Genomic DNA, 21,527 nt, shown 5'->3' with positions numbered 1-21,527 from the left:
GTGGCATTGCCTGGCATTGTTTGCCTTCCTGTTTGAGTGATTTATCTAACATGATTATAAACTGAAATGTTTGAGATGATTTTCAATAAATACTACTTCTCATGTGAAGAAATAAGATTTGAACAAAGTCTGTTATGAGCATACATCATTCTAGAAATACACTGAAAAAATGAACATAAATCAAAGATGAAATTACAAAACAACTGAATAGGACAAATAGGATGTAGAAACACTCTGCTTCAAAGAAAAGATGTTATTTTTTTATTTTCTTCCTGGTAAAGTAGCATATTTTTACCTGGTTACAATAAAATTACCACAGGATATTAAAAAAAAAACCAAGAAAGTATTTAGAAAATTTTATATATATACACATTTGCTTAAAAATTCTATATGTAAACATTAGCATAGCAAGTTAAAATAATATTACAGTTTATTAATACATATGTGAATATTGTACATATATATGCTTAATTAATAATGTATTTTCTACAGTTTAATAGCAACAACAAAAAAATTACCTCCCCTAGGTCAAGAAGGAAATTCAGCTTCTTCAGTTGCCAACAGGTTTGGTCCCAACTCCAAGACACTGAGTTCTTCATCTCAGTGTTAACTAAGAAGGTAAAGCACAGCCTTTCAGAACTGTATTTTCAACCACACTTACATTTTTATAATGTTTAGTGTCTTAAATGATTAACACTCAAAAAACCCACTTCCCACAGTTTAACTACTGTCATGGCATGGAGATGGTTTCTGAAATCTTGTTAAAAGAACTCATTCCCCTACAGGGAAGTGCAATAAATTCTGTTTTGATGTGATAAAAAACAAGTTTGTTTTTTTTAAGTCTGGTTATTTGCAGCAATTTGTAAATTTGGAAAAGTCACTCCTTTCTAAACATTTCAGTGCTGTTGTCTAGAATAAATTCATGCCATTATGAATGAAAAACTAAGCCATCAATATTGATTAGAACTATGCCCTCATAATTTTTGTAGAAGGAATTCATAAATAATCATAAATAAATAAGTTCTCTATAACTGGATCATAAAAATACAGTTAGTGTAGAGTGAGAAATAAATTGAAATGTACATTGTCACAGCACTGTAGAACAAGTGGTTTATCTTCCATTCAAAATGTGAAACACAAGCAGGTTAATCAATAGTTTAAAATACATTTTGTATTTCATATAGATATTTTCCTATATTAAAGTGTTTCTTTGAATACAGAATGCTGTGAAACTACCAAACTTCCAAAATAATAATCAAGTCAATATTCTATGTGATGCAGGGTGCTGACTGAAATACCCTAACCTATAGAAAATGAAGGAGGGAAATTCTTTACTTTCTAGAATTGTTTAATCACTTTTCCAGAAGTGACTCAAGATCCAGTTCAAAAGCATTACTGTTGCTTCCAAGGAGAAAAATGTGTTTGTGTGTGGAACAGGTTTATTTTCATATACCCTAGAGTTCCAGCTGGAGGAGCCTAAGGCTGCTTCCAAGATTTGCAAGGGTGTATAGCAGCAGGATTTGGTTAAAAAGTGGGATTTTTTCCTTTTAACCAGCTGTTCCACAGGTTTCTCACTGTCATTTCAAGCAGGTAACTGTATTTCTATCCACAGGTATATATTATCTGTTCCCACAATTCCAAGACATTGGATGAAAAATGTTTTGGGATGGGGGGTTTGAACCTTTGAAATGGCACAAAGCTTCTAGCAGATCTGAGATCCCTTCATTCTTTGAAGGAAAAATAATGACATCAATATCAGAAAGCACCAATTACTGATTCTGGTAATAAAATACCAGGTTCCTAATCATTAATATGTCCTGGCAGAAGCATCATTAGTTCACTGGGGATTCACCAAGCCTCATTTGTTATTAGCTTGCTGCTCTGAGTCAGTCAACCCCATTGTTAGAGGGTTTGTATTAATTAATTTGACAGCTACCATGTAGATATTATTCTGTACGATAAAACATGACTGCTACAAAGAAACACCCCACCTTAGCAATAGGTCACAATTTTGAGCCAGTAATCTTTAATACCATTCTGTTCTTTCTCTAAATGCTTGTATTAATTCAATCACAATGGTTTATGACTTGCAGTAGATTCTGTAAGATAGCATAATTTGATTACAACTATCACATCAACAATATATTCCATTTAAAAGACTGGCTTTGAAATTATTATCTTCCTAAGAATATGTGACTTAATGGACATATCAATTTAAGCCTTTATAGCTACGTCAATATCCTGCCTCATATGAACCTTGCAGATTTATTACTATTATTATTATTATTGAGAACTTTGATTTAATTTGCAAAAGCCAAGTTGACACATTGCATTCTCTATAATGAATGAGAGAATCTCTAAATAAATGAGATTCTGAAAAACCACAGTCAGTCTGTGAATACTGATGGAGACATCTGCAAAAGCTGGAAGAGCTCTGCCTGCTCTGTGTTTCTTAGGGAAGGGTTCATGGTGGAGGTGACTGGACAGCAGCACTGCAGTAGAAATTGTGCCATTTTTTACAGTTTATTTTGAACAGTCACTAAAGGCTGCAGAGGAGAAGCCCTGATCTAAAGACAAAGCAGGAATGAAATGCTAACAAGACCACAAATTGCTCCAGGCTGGCTCTACCAGCCAGGAACAGCTCTAGGCCCAGCCTGTCCCGAGTCCTCATCCTGGGATTGCAGCACTGGCCACTGGTGCCAGCAGGAAGGGTCAGTAATGAATTAATTAATAATTCATTAGTAATGAACCCAGCAGCTCATTGTGAGCTGCCCACTGAGCACAGACAGGGGCTGAAGAGCTGTGAGTCAGCCAAAGGAAGTTTAGAGCTGTACAAAAATTGTAACTGGATGGAATTGGGCGAACAGGATAAGCTGATAAAATCACTCCACTGGCAGAATCATTGTTACAGGGATTTCAGATGAATAATGTACTTACTTGGGGTTCCTAATACCAACTGGTCAACTTTCTTCAAGAGGCTTTGCTGGTTCTGGTGAAGGAACAGAAGTGGGATTTCTAACAGATATACAGGACTCTCAGACAGAGCCTTTCAGAATGCCTTGAGGTGGTAAAAATTTGGGCATTCCTGTCAGTAGGCACTTACTGACACTCATGCAGGTACCTCTGTAGTCTTCTACATAACCAGGGATATAAAGTGGGAATGCTACCTTGTGAAGAAAGGCTTTCATTGGATTATTTGCTGGAATTTTAGCAGAGCTTTCGAAAGGATTAATAATGCACCCATGATGGTATCTTGCATCACCAACTGAACACTGCAGACTGTCATCCTAGCAGCTGATACACAATTCAGCTAAAGTTAACAAAGAGCAATTTGTACATGGTAAACAAGTTTAGTATCTTTATGTGATCTACATACATACTCTAAAAATTACAAGAAGAAAGATAATCAGGAATGAAATAATTTTAAGAGCCAAATGCAGATACAAAAAAGTCCTTTTAAACAACTAAAAAGAAACTCAGTCTGCAGTAAATGAAATTCCTTACCATTTGCAGTTTGCTGAATAAGTACTTGAATCTGTGAATTATTTCTTGAAAATGAATACAGCTTCATGTAACAGACACACCACAAAGGTTTCCACACAGTGTTCTTTCAAATTTACTTGCAATTCAGTGTTAGTATATGTGCCATATTTCTACTAACCAAGTCTCCACTTTCTGAAAAATGAGTTAAAATTGTTTCAAAGTGGGACCATCATTACAGCTACTTCTCTTTCCAACAAAGACAAGTTAAATCATCAGCAGTGCATCAGGCTGAAGAGTTTGGAGAAGATACTTAACTGCCAATCTACTCAAATCTACTCACTTTCCTTTCTTCCTAAGTGAGTGTCCCACTGTAACTAACACAAAACACCAACAGTAATTAATTTGTCAATGAACACACAGCAGGAAGCTCCCAGGCTGGCCTTTGGGCTTTTCTCTTTGTCTGTGTGGTACCTGACATCTCTTACTGACTGGGAAATATTGGTTCATTTCTGTGATGTGGTTTTACTTAGTGGTATTTCACCTACTGAAATTTCTGACCTGGAGAGTGAATCCCACTCCTCTCTGCCACATTTTGCTGTTGAGTGCAGTCTGGAAGTTCCACATTTCAGTGCTGGGAACCCTGCTCGGGCAGCGCTGGTGCCACTCCCTGTGGGTAACAAAGCCTTTCTCACCTGAGAGGAGCCACTGGAAACAACTGAGCACTGACCTGCCCAAACCGCACCCACTGCTCACAGCACTGCAGAACACAAACTCCAGTTTGCTGGAACTTTATAAAGCACCGAGGTACAAAATCTGTTATTAATCATCAGCTTGTTTTTTTCCTGGAGAATAATATAAGATGTGAAAATTTAATATAATGAATGGATAGTAAAATGACAAGACATATCAATTTAAGTAACGTTATCCAAAAAAACTTCTGAGAGGAATGATGTTCTTACATAAAGGAAAACTAGAACACAATTAATAGAAAATGTGAACATACACTGCTTAAACTTAATGAAGAGAAGAAGATAGCTAAAACATAATTAACTGCCTATGGCAGTGCAGCTAATGGATGCTGAACTGGATTCCAGTTAATCCATTTCAGGACTTCCATCACTTGTAACAATTCTTGTCAATTTTTTAGTTACTCTTACAGTAGTAGCATTACAAATTACTTTTCAGAAAGAGGTGATGGGTAACAGGCACTTTCATTACAGGCAATTTTTAAGTATCACCATGTGAAGGGTATTACAAAATCAGATTAAGAATTCCACCCTGCTCTGTTAATGATGGAGTGTTCTATATCATAAACCACAAATTAATAACAAAATATAATCCAAGACTTAAAAGCACTGTTTTGTACCACATTACTTTTGTGTATCCTTGTGGTGGTTTGTAGAAATGAATAATATTGCACCTGCCTTACAGCAAGACTGAAATTTCACTAAAAATAATTACATTCTCTGATTTTAAAGGATTACTTCCCTCAGATGAATGCTATTGAGACTATCTATCTAGAAATGTACAAAAGCTATTTTTCCACCTGTAATGTTTTTCTCATCATCTACATGGTGAAGTTTTTTTAAAAACCTTTGTGTGTCAGAGGTTGACAATAAAAAAAACCAAAACAACCCAGTCTTTCTATTTACAAAAGGTAATAAATTAGTGAGGTTCTTTTAAGTACATCCTTCTGACATATTAAGTAGAGATAATCATAAAGGTTCTGCTAAGGAGAAAAAAAATAGTCTTGACATGAAGCCCACATCTCTCTGGAACAGAAAACTGTACATGGAAAAGGGACAACATAATACAAACAAGGAATTCATTGTGACAGAAGGACTTCAGAGGAACAAAGGAGAATTTGTGCAGTGCAGCTTCACAAAACAAAGGAAACGCCGAGCAGTTTGCTGAGCTCTGGTGAAGAGCCCTCGTATTCTTTGAGAAAGTGATTGCTGCCTTCCAAAGTAGTTAATCAGGATATGACCCTTGGTAATGAATGTCTCTTTTCAGGATTTAAGTTGATGCAGCTGTAGTCTCTTCAGGAGCTTAAATTATAAATATAGGCTAGGAAGGGATGACAGAAGCTCTGCCAGTACGTGCTGCCCACGGTGCCAAGGGCAGCAGGGTCAGAGGTCCCCGCTCTGCGGCTCCAGGCTCCGGGGCTCCCGGGGGTGGCCGCGGGACAGCTTGGGGAAGCGCGTGCTCACTCTGGAGCGATTGCTTTTGCTCACTGCTTCTCCAGAGGCTGGGATATCACTAGGGAGACAAAAAACAAACACAGAACAGCTCATTTATGTTCTATGGAAATTATTGTGTAGTTACTTTCAACATGAAAAAAGCAGATGTGTTATGAGAGCCTGGCACATGACTGCAAAGTACAGCACACATCTTCAACACCACAGAATTGCATTCTTTCTACTGGTGTCTCAAGTGTGAATTACAGAATGGGCTCTTTCAGAAATGAGAACTAGTAGAACTTTCAATACTTTATGGAAGATTGCAAGTTACAGGATAAAAGCGGATCTCTATGAGTTGCAGATCAGAAATGGTGGGAAAAGCATTTTGAAGTGATAAAAGTACAAGCAAAATAGACGAGCTTGGATGATGCTCAATTAACGATCCTCTAATCATGGATGGATGTATCATTACATGATGAAGTACATTGGTAATACATCCCCGAATTCTTCAGTCTCTCCTGACCCACAACAGACTACAGTCTTACATGAATGAGCCTTTTGCAAAAGACTCTGAGAAGAAGTACATTAAGTTCAAAAACAAGCAGTAACAGAAAATTCCAGCTTACCTAGGTGACATTCAGGCTATAGACTCCTCGGAAAACTACAGTATAAAGGGATAGCATTGTACTTTTGCCATTCTTTTACACGACTCCACATGGTTTTTAATTAAACTACTTACACACAGACCAATAAATAAAACTAAGTTTTGGATTTAGCAACTCAGCCAAGCAATTAAATTACACAGCATACAAAGTCAAGCTTATTTTCCTAAGTGAAAAACCCCAACTTTATAATATCTATCTTCAGACTGTGATAACAAGTCCAGAAAGGAGAAATTGCTCATCTTCACTTCCAGTCATATTAAACAAACATAGACATATTTTAAAACAATCCCCAAAGCTCTCTGTGCAGTTTCTTTTCCTGCAGAGTGACGTTTTTCACAGACAGGCCAGTCCCTCCTGCCAGAGCCACAGGCACACTCAGGCCCCACTGAGGCATTTGGAGCACACACATGGGAGAGATGTCAGCAAAGCAAAAGCCTTTACCAAGCCCTGGGATTGACTGGAAAATTCACTCACAGAGCACTTCTGCAAGAAGGGCAGCTGTCCTGCCCTGCCTTTGGCTTCAGAATTACAATGCACACACAGCTGCCCCCACAAAGGGAAGAGAAAAATACAGTATGGAAAAGTTATGTGCAGTTCAAATGCTAAGCAACAGAAAATAAATTTTTGTGGATTTTTTTAATGGCAGAGTATTTAACTGGTCTAAATTTCTAAGCAGAAAACTCTGAAATAGCTTTAGTTAAAATAATAAAGGATTTTCTTAAAGCAAGATTTACCACATTCCTATTATACTATTTAGTCTTCCAAGGTAACTTAGAAGTTCTTTGTGTGAAAAAATTCATAAAATACCTGTGATATACCTCCTCCTCTTCTTCAATAACCAGATTAATATGTTAGATCTTTAATTCCTTATTTTCCGTGTCACTAAAATAAAGAATCTAAAAATTAATTTAGCCTATGTTATTAATTCTTGGTAGCCAAGGATAATTGGACTTCCAACTGTGACCCTACAGCTTCTTACTCTGAAACTCAGCAATGCTATCTAAGTTGCTGTAGAGAATTCTGATCATGTGAATCCAATTTCAGCTGTGCTCATTACCATGGATTTCTTTTAGTAACATGAATATTATTACTCATAATTTTTATACTATTTATAAAATTGAGCAATGCAGTGTCAATACTGTAATTCTTGTAAAAGACAGCATGTGACATTGACTTCAGAGGGCTGTGATTTTGTTTTAACACATGTATTTTTCAGAACATGTAAATGTAAAATAATCTAAATATCAAACATATAAAGGAATAAAATGAAATGTTCACCTCATTGGGCTTTGCTCATCTAAAGTAGGTTAATTCCCCAGCACAGTGGCCACTGCTGACAGAGCTTTGGCTGTGTGAGGCACAGGGGATCCCTGGCAGGTACAAGGGGTTTACCTGGCAGCAGAGAGCACGAGTGGAGTGCAATTACTGTAATTTGGTGATTGCTTTATGGAAAGCACATTTTAATGCACAAGCTCCTCCTGCTGGCATGTCCCCAAAACGACATCAGTGCCAGCCCAGTGGAGCAAAGCTACTCAGAGGGAGAAGGGCAAAAGGGGCAGAAGGAGTTCCCCTAAAATGAAGAGAGATGAATTAATTTCAGTCTGGCAGGGCTGAGGTAATCAGGTCATTTAGGGTAATTACATGAACACCAATGTCTGTGAGCAAAGGACAGAAATTGCAAGTAATTCTGCTAATTTAAATGATGCTACTCCACAACATGATATATCTAATAACTAAATTAGAGATTAATTTATCTTAAATGTCTTAGCTAATTTTTATAATGGCAATCTAAGACACATCATTATCTAATGTAGGTTTACAGAAATCAATGTATAGCTGAGGAATTACAGTTTCCTGCATCCAGCATGAAAAGAAAACTGGAGCTGAAATTGAATTGATCCATGGAAACAGATGTTCTATGGGGAAAAAGTTTCAAGTATTAAAAGAGCCATAAATTTAAAGAGTCTTTCAGCCCCCTTTTCATCCTCCCTTGTTCCAAACCTGACGGGAGAACCACCCATCTCACTTGCCTGCTTCAGCTCTGGCTTTCTTGCCAAAATGACCAACCCAAAACACAAGGTCAGCAAGTAGGAGGGAAAGAGTCATCTCCCCTCTGTTCTGTCTTCTGTTATGAGATTTAATAATTTAGTTCTGGCCTAGAGGTAGAACAATACTTTCACAGTCTCTGGCACTAACCAAGACACTTTCTAAATGCATTGACAGTTCAAGTGGTCAAATATCCCACCAACTCCTGGGCAGAAGCATGAAGACCTTAATGTGATTCTGTCTGTATTTCTGGCAAATGCACATGAAGATGGAATTGAGACAATTCTTTTTGCCACCCACTGTTTGGGATGAGGAAGGATGAATAAGCCATTACCTACAAGGTTTGCAGATCCTCTTGTTTGTCACACTCAGTAAAAACAGTCCCTAGGTTAGTCTGGGGATGCTGAGTTAGCCTCTAGTTGATTGTTTTACTCACATTAAAATACAACTTCAAAATACCTAAATCTAAACCAGGGAGTAGCTGTGCTGCAGTAACTCTCCCAGCCCTGCTCCCCAAGTCCCTGAGGTAAGTTCACAACTTATCTAAGCCTACAGCTGTCCCAGCTACACCTGTTTGGCTTTAATAGACATTCTGCTTTTCATTCTGTTCCTTCTGAGCCTCAGAAGCCTTAGCAGGGTCCAGGCAGAGAGGCTTGCCAAGCACTGCCCTGTTCAGCAGTGGAATGTCCACATATTAAAGGCTCAAGTTCTTTTCTACATTCTCACCTTGGCCCATTCTGAAGAAAACAGCAACCTGCTGAGGCAATCAATTCCTCCTTCCCACGGGGTCATTGTTTAGCTTTTAAGCATTCCTGATTGATCTGCCCAGCGTTTGTTTGGCAAACGATTCAGTTTCATTGATTTTGTCTCGGTGTCAAGTTCTGCCTGAGGTGCATCTATAGAAAATAGCTTAAAATAACCGGTCCTTTTCATCAGCTGCTGCTTTATTCATACCTTTGATTCATTGCTCTCCCTGTATCCAAATGCAAACTGTGTTTTGTGGGGTTTCTTTACATACTCAGTACATGGAACTGCAGCATTCTCTTGGCTGATGTTGTGAGCGCTTACATGAAGAAATTTATTTCCCATCTCAATGCCTATTCTTCAGGATAAAATTAGAGAGAGAAGTTTCTGATAAAAATAGGATAACATATCTGCAATTGGAGATACTTTTGTATCAGCCAGAGATCAGAGAACAGAATAAGCACATCTTGGGAGTGCAGCAAAGCTCAGGATCAGGCATTTCATGTATCTATCTATAGATCTATCTCACACGTAAATGCCTCTCTGGAGACATTCATAATTCTAGTTTTACTTCAGTTATGTTAAACACTTCATGAAAAAAGGCATTCACTGCCAGGTAAAGTTGGTGACTTTTGCCAGCTTCTTGTGTTATTAATTCTTTGTTAGTCATTATAATAATCTAATTCTGGTAATAACCTCAACACTTAATGTGGTGCTCAGGCAGGCAGGTCCTCAAAAAGATCCTGTTCAGCAACACCCATATCAGGAGATCCTTATTAGACAATTGAGAACTAATTCTGACTTGACAATGCAACATATCTCAGTACCTTCTGCCAATTAAAATCAGATAAGACACCTGTTTAGTGGCATTATTAACTAAGATTCTGAATTCATCAAATCATTTCAGATACTGTATTAACTCCTGCTTTGCAGTCAACTGGATAAAATCCTAGTTCCAGTTGGTGAAGTGTAAAAATAATTGGAGACACATTTTCTGCCACCGCTCCCAATTTTGTAGAAATTAAATATAATTATTAATGAGAAACTGTGGTCTCCATTTATTAATATAAATGTCTGATTTGGATGTTTAAAGCGTCAGTTATTAACAGAAGAGATAGAAAGACAACCCCTCTATAGCACACTTCAACACTGAAAATCCTGAAGACACTATTAGAGCAAAGTTGTCAGGTTACAAACTGAATAATCATTTCCCATCAAGATTAGATCTGAAATGAAATTTCAAGAAATGAAAAGCATTAATTCTAATACTCTGTCCAACCATTTGGTTAATCTACAGCTCCTTTACTTCCACATACACACTTCTATACTCATGGTGTATTTGATCTCTTCTTGCAGTGAAATAATGACACATAATCATGTTTCTATTTGTTACAATTCAAATTACCCTGACTTGAACATTCACATGCTACAATTCAGTTTCCATTGCAGCATGAAGACTTTCTTCATCAGCATCTTCACTGTCAGTTGAATTTTCCTGTAAACCATGACACTGTACTTGACTCTCACAACACAACATTTTTCCCCACTAACTTCATTTTGAAGTTGGCATACTGAGATGGTTACTGTATCTAATATTTCTATGACTGAATAATATCCATGTTCTACACTCTTTCACTCAGGAAAGGCTCAGAACCCTGCAAAGGTGACCTTTCATCACTTTCCATCTAAGCAATACTCAATATTCTCATTCCTGGGCTTTCCAGTGCACAATGGGAATGGTGACTCCCCAGGTTTTGTGATGCCTCGGACAGAATAAGGGAATGCATGAACACTGTGCTCTGGCAAACAACCCCTGCCCAGCTAACAAGGAAGTTAGAGACCACTACTCACATATTTACATTCATTTATAACTTAAATATTTCGGTTTTGCATTCCTGTGCTTAGTTGAAAGGCAGGAAGTTTGGCTGTTCCATCCATTTCCATCTGGAAATCACCAACATTCAGCTCTACTCATTCTCCTCCTGTCAGGGGTGGCTCTGTGTGAGCAGCACATCCACCACCCCCATTCTGAAATCCTCAAAAGGGGATTTCATGAACAAGTGGTTCAGAAGCAGAACATGATCCAGGATTGTTTATGTAATAACAAAAGGTGAGATTTGCTTTCAGAACAGTGTTCAGTTCCTGGATTTGGGGTTTCCTGCTAATAATTATCTTTAAGGAAAGCACAGACAGCTAGAATACATGGTTATTGAAAATATTGAGGAAACTGGAGACAGAAGACATGCATTAGGATTCACAATGCATCATACATGAAAATAAACTAAAACTTCTGTTTGGCAAGTAGCAATTTCCACGTGCTGAGGCAGCAGTACATTACCAGGCAGGCACTTCCTCCCTATAGTCACAAACTGTTTGCACACAATGGTTTTGACATGGAGGGCAGACAAATTTAATTACCAAATGAGCTTTTAAACAGCATATAATCAATACAATTGGCATTGGGCATAACAACAAGGTTTACAGCAAATGCCTTCTCAGACACCAGGACACCAGTAAAGCCAGTCGGGCCAGTAAAAGGAATTAAGTATTAACACCCCTGAGCTCTCCACATCTAGTTTACACAGCACACAAAATGCAAATAATTAATCACGTTCCATGCCAAGCATGGGGAAAAAAATGTTTATCATCTCCTCCAATTTGCTCAATTTTACCAATATCACAGAGAGGAAAAATCTGAAAGCTTAAAATATTTCTTCTTATCTGTTCATCCCTATCATTTACTTGATCCTGAGCTCACTAATGTACTGAGACTAATAGCAGTAAAAAACTTGGTGCCTATTCCTGCCTTACTTTACCACATCAGACCTTCACCCCCTAATTTCAGCACCTGGGAAGAGCAGCAGTTCCCCAGTCTCCTGCTTTTCCATGGGCTGAGGAGCAAACAGCTCCTGGTGCTTGAGCTCTGCCTGGGCCATGGCCCTGCTGGAGCCAGCTGGCTGCTGTGTCCCTGCTCAGGGGCTCTGTCCCTCCACTGTCCCCAGCTCTTTTCTGATTCCAATTCAGCCAGGCAGGAATATCTGCCCCAAAGCACTGGCAGGTGCAGCTTTCAGTGGGTTTAAACAGTCTCCAAAGGAATAATGTGCTCTTTGCTTGGGTTTTGCCAGTAAACTGCCCATCATAAAAACCTGCACAATTACCATCACTCTTTTATTTTTAAGGACAAGCCCCTTCTTTTAAAATTACCATGGAAGCAAATGGAATGACAGAGAAAAGTTGTGATCAAAACATGTTGTTTTGATCTTCCAAGGAAGTGCTTCAGTTTTAATTGCTCCATCAAGTTAAGAGGTATCAGCTGCTTCTCTGAAGTATCTTCATTTCTCATGAAGATTACACATGATATTAACATGTGCAAAGGCAGGAGAGAGCTGTTGTGACCATTCTCAGAGACAGATCCAGATTTGAATCAATGTCACAATAATAGCAATGAATATAAAAAAATGAACAAACTTAGAAACTGCTCCAGGAATCATAATCATAACTTTTCTGGAAAATATGGTGACAAGAGTAACGTGAAGAACACTGCTCTACAGCAATCACTCCTTCTGGGTTTTATTTTTTAAATACTATGTTATTGCATTCCAGCCATAAGCTTGATACTTATAGTGATCCATGACCTAAAAACCTCAAAAATATAGGCCATAATCTCAGCCCCTGGGAGCTTTTAAATTATTCTTCATTTTAGCCTATTATTCAGTATTCCTAAGATAAAAAAAGAAATTCCCACTGACTTGGATAAGCCCATAGAAAAAAGTACATCTGCACCTGGCAAACATAATCACAGGGTTGAGACTTAGTATAGTGGAATTAGATCTGTGCTCTCTAAATAAACAAAGGTAATCAGGATGGGGAAATATGTAAATAAATGAGTACCATCAACAGAATAACAAGGGAAATGCTGACTTTGTTCTTGGTAATGAAGACAGGAACTAATGTTTACATTTAATCCGAGACAGAAAAGGAAGCTCATGGAAGAATGACACTGCCTAGTAAATGACTACAGGAGCCAGCTTGGGATGCAACAATCCTGATGGATTAGACAGAAACTAAACAAGATCAGGCTGGCCAGCAAAAAGGTGACCACAGTAATCAGCAACCAAAATCACATTTTCTGTTTAATCATATTTTAATTATTTTCTCTGTAAAATGAAAAATGTCTGTGATAAATGCAGCTCAACCTTTTTTTCATATTGACTCCAAATTAGGTTAACAGGCAGCAAAATTTGCTACTGACTCCAGTGGGAGTTCAATGCACAGTGCATTGCTGGCCAGGAGCTCCTGGATTTTGGGGTCAGCTCTCCAGGTATCATTAGGTTCACAGCCTTTAAAATATGTATTATCTTGGTCCTTCTATAACTCAGAACTTTGCCAGAGTTCAAAATAAAGATAAATCAGATTTGCAATAATATTTGCCAGAATATTAGAGAAGAATCAATTTAGGACAGCAGTGAGCAGCCATGGCTGTGTCACTGCTGGCAGCCACTGCAGTGCAGCTCCAGGGCTGCAGTGACATTGCTGCACCTGGGAGCTTGGGAGCTGCTGAACCTTCTCAGTTCCAGCTCCTGGAGAAGCCTGGAAATGGCTGCTGCTGCCCAGAGAATCTGCTTCTGGAGGCCAGCTGAGTTTTGCCCCAGAAGGAAGCTAGCAAAGGATGACAGGATGACAGGCACTTCCCTCATTACCTATGAAATCCCCTTCTTGTTTCTTTGAGTTTTGTGGCTTTTGGCCACATGAAGATTTTGCTGTTAGGAAGAACAGCCAGCTTTGACAGAGGACACCTTAATGCTCCAAGTCCACTTTGAAGTAACCAGTGCCTCCCTTTCCCTGCTTTGGCAGCTCAGTGAAGTCACTGGGCACTGCCACAGGTGCTCATGCCCAGCACCAGGCTGTGAGATGGAGCAGAATTTTCTCTCTGTTGGGGAAGCTCAGCTTTGCCAGCAGGAGAACAGCTCCAGCAGTCAGGAGGGGAGGTTTGTGCTGGCCTGAACAGCAGAGAGAGAGGCTCTTTGTGCCCTGCTCAGGTGACACAGCACCTGAGTGCAGTGACAGCTCCACAGGCAGACAGGAACCCTTCTCACCTTATCCCTGCCCTGTGCTCAGCAATGCTGGGCACTGGATTTGCTTGGAGTCTTTAGGATTTAGATGCATTTTGACTCAGCTGCAGCACTACCAGTAAAAATATGATAAAATATTCAGTCTGCAAACCAACACCATTTTCTTACCTTTTGGTCACACCTGACTGTTCTCAATAGCTGTTGCTTTAGGATTTATCTCTTTTATCATACAGGAGCCTTCTACTGAAAGGTTTCCAACAGAGTCAGACGTTTAGAGCTGTTCAGTGTATATATATATGATTTACTGTATTATAACTAATAAATTAAATCTCTTATAAATAATTAACTTATGAGTCCTAAAGATCAGAATAAAATTTGAGAAACAAGATTTCAGAGGTCAGATAGCCACAGAATAGTAAGAAATGGACTCTGCTGTTTGCAAGGCCCATATTTCTGACTTTCAGACCCAAAGATTAGCAGGTCTCTTTTTAAGACATGAGTTTTACTAAACTCTTAAGTGTAATTGTGTTACACCTCTAAAATCTTAAACTAAAAATAAACCTTCATACTGCTGTTGGTAATCAAACTGTGAAGCAATGTGTAATTAATATGGGAAGATTTGAAGAAAAATTACTTTGGTCTGCTCTTGGAGATGGTGATCTCCCCATCCCAGTACAAATCCTTCCTGGAATTTGTTTAAAACCAGGTTATTTGAGCAAGAGGAAACTGCAGAAGGCTGTTTAGTGATACAGCAGATCTGCATTAGGAAATGAGCAGCTCCATCCTCCCAGAGCAGCAGAGCCTGGTGTCAGACTGAGGTTGTGAATACACAAAGTTCCCTCTGGGTGCTGTCCCTGGGCCATGCAGGGTCAGGGTGGATTCCTGAGCCATCCCTGCTGCTGCACATGGACCAGCACTGGCTCAGGATGCTGCCACTGCTGTTCTGCACAGACCTCAAGAGTTCAGGTCATTTGGCCTTTCTGAACTGACATTTGGCCTCCTTTGTATCTACAGAGCAGGTATTTGGAGACCTCTGAAACAGTCTAAAGTAAAAACAAACCAGCCAAAATCACCTTCTTTACCCACTGGGTAATGATGTGAAGGGCTATGGCAGGGAAGGAAGGCTGCATACTATGAATTTTTTGTTATTAATAGACAAGTACCTCTAATTACATCGAGTTATTCTAGGACATTTCAGCTAAGTGCTCATGAATTCTGCTACCACCACACAAGTACCAAACATATTAAAAATATACCACAAAAATAGGATCTGTAATACAACAGAAATGAATGGATGATGTTTACAGCTGGCAGATAAGCAAAACCAGGGAACAAAGCTTCTGTAGGATGTTTTGAATTTCAGTGATGGCCTGTAGCTAATTCCTGCTGTTTTCACAGGAAAAACTGATGGCTGCTGCACTATTTTTCAATACAAGTTCAAATAAGGAAAAGAAATAACCCACCTCCTTTTGAAAAACTGTGCAGTTGGGCATAAACAAGCTTGTTATGGTCTGGATTAAAGCCAAGTACATGCAAAGTAGAAAGATACCTCCCTTATGAAGATTATTTGAAGGGATGCATCCATTTATCCATTACTGTCAGTGGTGCACAGAAAGGAGCATGAATAAGCACTGGAAGACTGCAATATAAGATGTATAAACAGATTGCTCTAAACCACAGTTTCATGACTATTCCTTACTGCTTCATATGCCAAGAGAAAGGAATAAAGTTTATTTTCCATCCTCTGCATAGCCTCTTTCATTCCTCAAAATCTCTTCCACTGTGGAAAAGTAATTAAACTTAATCTTTGGTTTTATTCCCAGTGAAATGAGCATTACAGAATAATTTTTCTTGCAATACTCCAAATCTAACAGTTACGTGAAGAGGAAAAAAAAGTCATGTTGTTTCATTAGCAAATTATTTTTTAAAAAATCATTCTACTAATTCTGCCATTCAAGCAATTATGTAAAATTTACATATGGGAATACATTTGCACACACTCATTCTGATTTAAAGAACAGTGCATTTTCAATAATTATTCCCCTTTTTTCCCCAGCATAACAGATTTCTCAAGGGCAATTGCTCTCAGATATTGACATTTCAGGGGATCTGGAGCAAACATCATAAACTCATGTCTGAGAGCTCAGCTGGCAATACCTCTGACAATGCATTACAGAAATCCACCATGCCAGCACTGTTTGCAAATGCCATCCTGTGCCAAAAGTGCTTGCAGATGTCACAGAGAAGCACCCAAGATGGAAAAGGCCCTTGGCTGAGTGCAGAGCAGCTCCTGGTGCCCCAAGGCCTGGTGTGCAGGGGACAAACACCAGCAGTGCCCTGGGACGGTCACCAGGCAGGGACTTCCAGGGGCCATTCATTGGTTTTCTGCACCAGAAACCCTGGAAATGCCATTTTGCATTTCAGTGTCAGAAAGGCAGCTTGGTGACACAGCAAAGGCTGCTTGGGAGCTGAAGAGAGAACAGAGCTGTGGCCTGACCACAAGGAAACAGAGCCAAGCTGGCAGGTCACAGAACTCAGACCCTGCTTCCCAAACAACAAATCCCCAAATCTGCTCTCCCTGCAGGTGCTGCCTTGGTGATCCAATGCACAAGTGCTGGTCTGGGAGTTCTTCTACTCTCCCACATTTCAGAAACTCCCACAAGAAAAGTGATTTTTCAATGGTCTGTATTGTTGGCAAGCATCTCTATCAAGCTTCCCCTGTTAATAGAATTCAAGCTGAAAATGCCAAATTAAAGTCTTTCTCTTGAACATACACTCTGAATTTCCACAACTGGTTTGTACTCAAGTCATCTGTGATAAACTGTGTCTATCACTTTCATGACTCCTTGTAAGATTTTACTAAGTAGGGAATTAAACTCACAAATCTCCAGTCTGGGTTGTGCAGGTCACTCTAGCATAGTTTAAGTAATATATTTTGCCATGCAGACTGGTTGAAGAGAGTAAGAAGCCCCTAAATCCCTTTCAACACATCAGAGAAAACCAGGAGTAGAAATAACCTCAGTTTTGTGAGAATAGCATGGCTTCAAAAACATCTAAGTGCCACAATTTCATGCTTTGCAACTTCTGAATCTATTATAAATACAATATATATGATAAATACAGTATTATTTGGTTTGGGTTCTTTCAGTTCCATTAATCAGTTTCTATTCATTCTGTGAACATATATTTAAAGAAATATTTCCCTCTTCAGCTGTATATCTCAAATTCTAATTTCAAAAAACAGAACCAAAAGAGTAGTGGGCTATGAGAACTTACTGATGAGGGAGGCTCAGCATCCCACATGCCCTGAGCCCTCCTGCCATCACACCTACCTGCACCCTGCTTCCAGCTGCACGGGGAATGCAACTTGAGCAATTTCTCCTCCCTTCCAGCCCCGTGCCATTGCCACAGAGGGCTCAGCTGGGCATCCAGGCTGGCTGGGTGCAGGGGCTCAGCACATCCTGCCAGGGGAGCCCCCAGGGCCTTGTCCTGAGGAGCAGGAGAGGCAGCTCAGGGTTCTGGATCCCAGATCCATCTGCACTTGCACACAGACTGCTCTGGCTGGCCAGATGGCTTCTTACAAAACAACATGTTCACATCAACAGTGTTCAAAACACTTTCTGCTGGAAACTTGTTTTCTGTCAGGGACCTGCAGATGGTTCCCTTCCCCTACCTGTAAGTTCTCCAAAATACATCTCCTGAACTGGCTGTTATGCAATCTTCATATGCTGAGATTTGACTGTGAATATCTAAAGCTGGCAATTTTCTTAAAATAAGCTCCAGAAAGAGAAACTTAACAAGCAATTATAGATCAGCTAGTTTAAATGCAGCTGTAGAATAAATATTACAAACTGTTTTGCAGGATTTAGTAGGCCAAAAAGTAAGCTTTAAAAATTACAAATTCATTACAGGGAACTCATGCAGATTTGGGTAAGGCCAGGAAATTGGCTCAAGAAGGGCAAATATTGTGAAAAGAACATTACACAGCTCCACCAGAGGTGTCTGTGGGGTGTGCACGTGACACAGTGAGGCACCTGAGCCAGCCCTGAACAACTGTGCAGTAAATGGCTCCTACCATCCACATGTCCCATTATGCAGTCATACAGAGGCAATTTAGTGTACTCTCACCTGCTCAGCAGCTAAAAAAATATACCGAGAAAAAAATTATCTTCACACCAAATTAAAATATTCACTTTGATTTTTTTTTTTGGCTCTGATGACCTGGATGCCACATCAATATATGCATTACAATGCAACATAATTCTATATGTTTGTGGGTTTTTATATTGCAAATTCAGTGCCTATTTTAAAACACTGCATTAATTTTGGGGGGTTTGACTGAAAAGGGACAAAAAGACCCAGTTTTGGTAGTTCAAAGTGTGAGAGGTCCCACATGCTGGAAGGCAGACCCTGTCATGCAGCAAGGACAGCAAGAACACAGAGGCATCTGCACTGGCTTCCACTCCCAGCATTTTAGCACATTCTCAGCTATTGATTGACCAAGTTGCAAACTCCTCTGTGCTCTCCTGCTCTGAAAAAGTCAATTCCAGCAGAATAATGGAGCAAATTGTTACAGACAAAGAGGATAACTGGGAAATAAACTGCCCAGACATGTCTAGCCCTATTTACTAGAAAAATAAGGATAACACATAGGAAAAAAAGCTTTTTCATTAAATTAGGTGTATCACTGAAGCAATTTTTAACAAGAATCCTACTCAATCATGCCAGAAACTGGCTTACATAGTAAAAGGAAATAACTAGACAATTGCAAAGACATTAAAAGCTTACTTTTACTAGCTAGCTTCCTTTACAAATTATGCCTACTTGTTAATGAACAAAACAGAATATGAATCTCTAATAATTACTATTATTTGAAGGGAAGAAGAAACAAAATGCCCTGTTATATTTCTTAGCTTTTCAAGTAGAAATATGTTCAAACTTTCACCAGGAAAGTTTGTATCAATCTTGTAGAGATGTCAAACTACTTCAAACATGAAAATCTTGATGTCAATATTCTACAGTTGTCAGTAATCAGGTGCAGACTAAGAGAGTAATGGAGAGCAGGTTTACACACATTGGTTTGTGTTTGACTGTTTTCATGGTTATGCTTTGCAACTCTTGACTCATTATTTTGCATGAGAACTAAAACATGCATTTGTTTTATCCCAGATTTAGGTACAACACCATGGCACTGCTTTTGGAAACAAACACAGCACCTAGAGCTCTTTAACCCAGCACAGAGCTGCAGAACAGACAATCTGGGGAGTGGGGCTGCCACTGAGGCTCTGGGCAGGCCTGGCAGAGCTGCTCTGGCACAGACTGAGCAGCAGCCACAGCTGAAAGACAAAACCACGAAGCCCAAGGTGCCAATGTGCTCCCAGCCAAGCACAGCCCTGCCCAGGAGGGGCCCTGTCCCCTCGGGGTTGGCTCCCAAGGCACATGGACCTCCTGCCTACATCCTCCCACAGAGTGCATGCACAGCAACCTGACACAGACAATATCACAAATATCACATGGACCTCCTGCCTACATCCTCCCACAGAGTTCATGCACAGCAACCTGACACAGACAATATCACAAATATCACATGGACCTCCTGCCTACATCCTCCCACAGAGTTTATGCCTTAGGCCTGGACAATGAGCACAGTAAACTGACACAGACAATATCACAAATATCTGCATTGTAAGCATTAATAAAATTGCCACCTGGATTTGATTTTGTATTTGTGTGTGCCCCACACATGCACATTTCATAATTTCATATATCTGCTAACACTCTCATGATACCAATGAACAGTTGTAGCAAAGTTTGAAATTGAAAGAAATTGTTTCCTACTGAGGAAATCCAGATTCTAGGGTTTCAGGATGAGTAGAGTACATATACTGCTGAATGGAGGGGATCAACACATAAATTACCTCAGAATCTACTAAATGTTTACATGAGCAAAAAATTTATTTTAAAGTATGCAGACTTCATGAAGTTGAAAATAAAAGACCCTGTGCATTTTCCAGGTTTCCAGTACTTAAAAAAAAAATCATCCTGAATTATGCTGAAGGCACTTCACAAGAATATATTCAGGCTATGAAACTGAGAGAATGGAAGCTTACAGAGCTGAGGATTAAAGGATGAGGGGCAGTTTTGTCCCAGCACAGAGAACAGCACTGAATGCCCACCCAGCTGGTCAGATAACCCAAGCAGAGGGATCTCCCCTTGCCAGGCACTGACACTGCTCTGTACAGGGAGCAGCACTGAATGCAGAATGCTCACTGCACCAGACCTTCCCACCCCAGCATCCTGCATGGAGCTGCACCTTTATACACTGTGAGAATATTCTAAAATACCAGAATCACTCATATATATTTTTTCAAAGCTTTTTTTCAGAAGACAAAATACCTTCCTACAGTAGTGTTTAAATAAAAATTCTGTGCCTATGGTGAACACCATTGGTTGCTAGCTCAGCTACCATTGCTATTTCAAAAAAAGAAAAAAATCCCAATACCCTTCTAATGAAATGGCTTCTTCTATGTGTGCATAAAATACAGTAAAGTAAAATAAATCCTGTGTAAGTGCTCTCTATTTCTACATTCTTTTCCACCATTTTCCCTTTTTCACCTCATTTTAACATACATTCTCTTCAATCAATCCAAACTGTCTCACTCAGCCTCTTTCCTATTACATTTTACAGCACTCCTCTACTCTTATTCAACTCATTTACTCTTGTATTCCCTCCTTTCTCCAGTTTTCTTTCTATAATAATTCACACTGACAGCCACAAGACTGTCACCCACTAAAACCCAGCTATGGTTTGCTCCTGTTTATGCCCAGTTATTCTCTCAACAAACTCCTGAGCTAAGTTGTTTCTATGTTGGTGAGTCAAACCTCTGTTGTCCAGAAATCATCATTCCCACAGCTCCCCATGGAAACCAATTCCCTCCTGCATTAACAACATCAAGTCACCCCTTTCCAGTCAATTCACCTGCTCATGTTTCAGTTTGCCCTTGTTTCACATTTCCTTTATTACAATATAGGCCTCAAGTCCCTGTTGACTCACTCTGGTTTTCAGCCACCCAGACCTCAATCACAGTGTGACACTGCCCAAGTCCAGAAAATCCTGAGCAAATCCTACTCAGTATTTGACAAATTTTTATTCTATTGCTCTACCTTCCCAAATCTATTTTGTGAAAAAATCCAGTATTTTCAGTACACTCCTCCAGGCTGAAAATCTCATTTGAAAGTTGCTACTGAACAAGTCACTCCAGTTAAAAGAATGACTGGTGAACAACTGCACTGCTGCAGTCTGGACTTTTCCTGTTTTATGCACTGCTGTTAAATTA

The 21,527-nt window shown here is 39.4% G+C and overlaps 1 protein-coding gene across 2 annotated transcripts in view; it reads right to left on the bottom strand.

The window, feature by feature from the left end:
* Positions 1–235: 235 nt before the first annotated feature.
* Positions 236–21,527, bottom strand: part of SNX29 (sorting nexin 29) — a 100,925-nt gene continuing 79,633 nt past the window's right edge. Inside the window, exon 21 of one of the 2 annotated variants that reach the window (XM_063171043.1) lies at positions 236–5,742. In XM_063171043.1, coding sequence (XP_063027113.1) covers positions 5,613–5,742 — 130 coding nt within the window. In that variant the 3' untranslated portion in view covers positions 236–5,612. Of the gene's footprint in view, positions 5,743–6,289; positions 6,325–21,527 lie in introns of those variants that run through there. The other variant, XM_063171044.1, reaches the window with a different exon arrangement.

The sequence above is a fragment of the Melospiza melodia genome, chromosome 18 (assembly GCF_035770615.1).
Source record: "Melospiza melodia melodia isolate bMelMel2 chromosome 18, bMelMel2.pri, whole genome shotgun sequence".
In the NCBI taxonomy this organism is placed as follows: Eukaryota; Metazoa; Chordata; class Aves; order Passeriformes; family Passerellidae; genus Melospiza; species Melospiza melodia.
The sequence above is the reverse complement of the archived record's forward strand: the minus strand, read 5'-3'. Positions and strand labels throughout refer to the sequence as shown.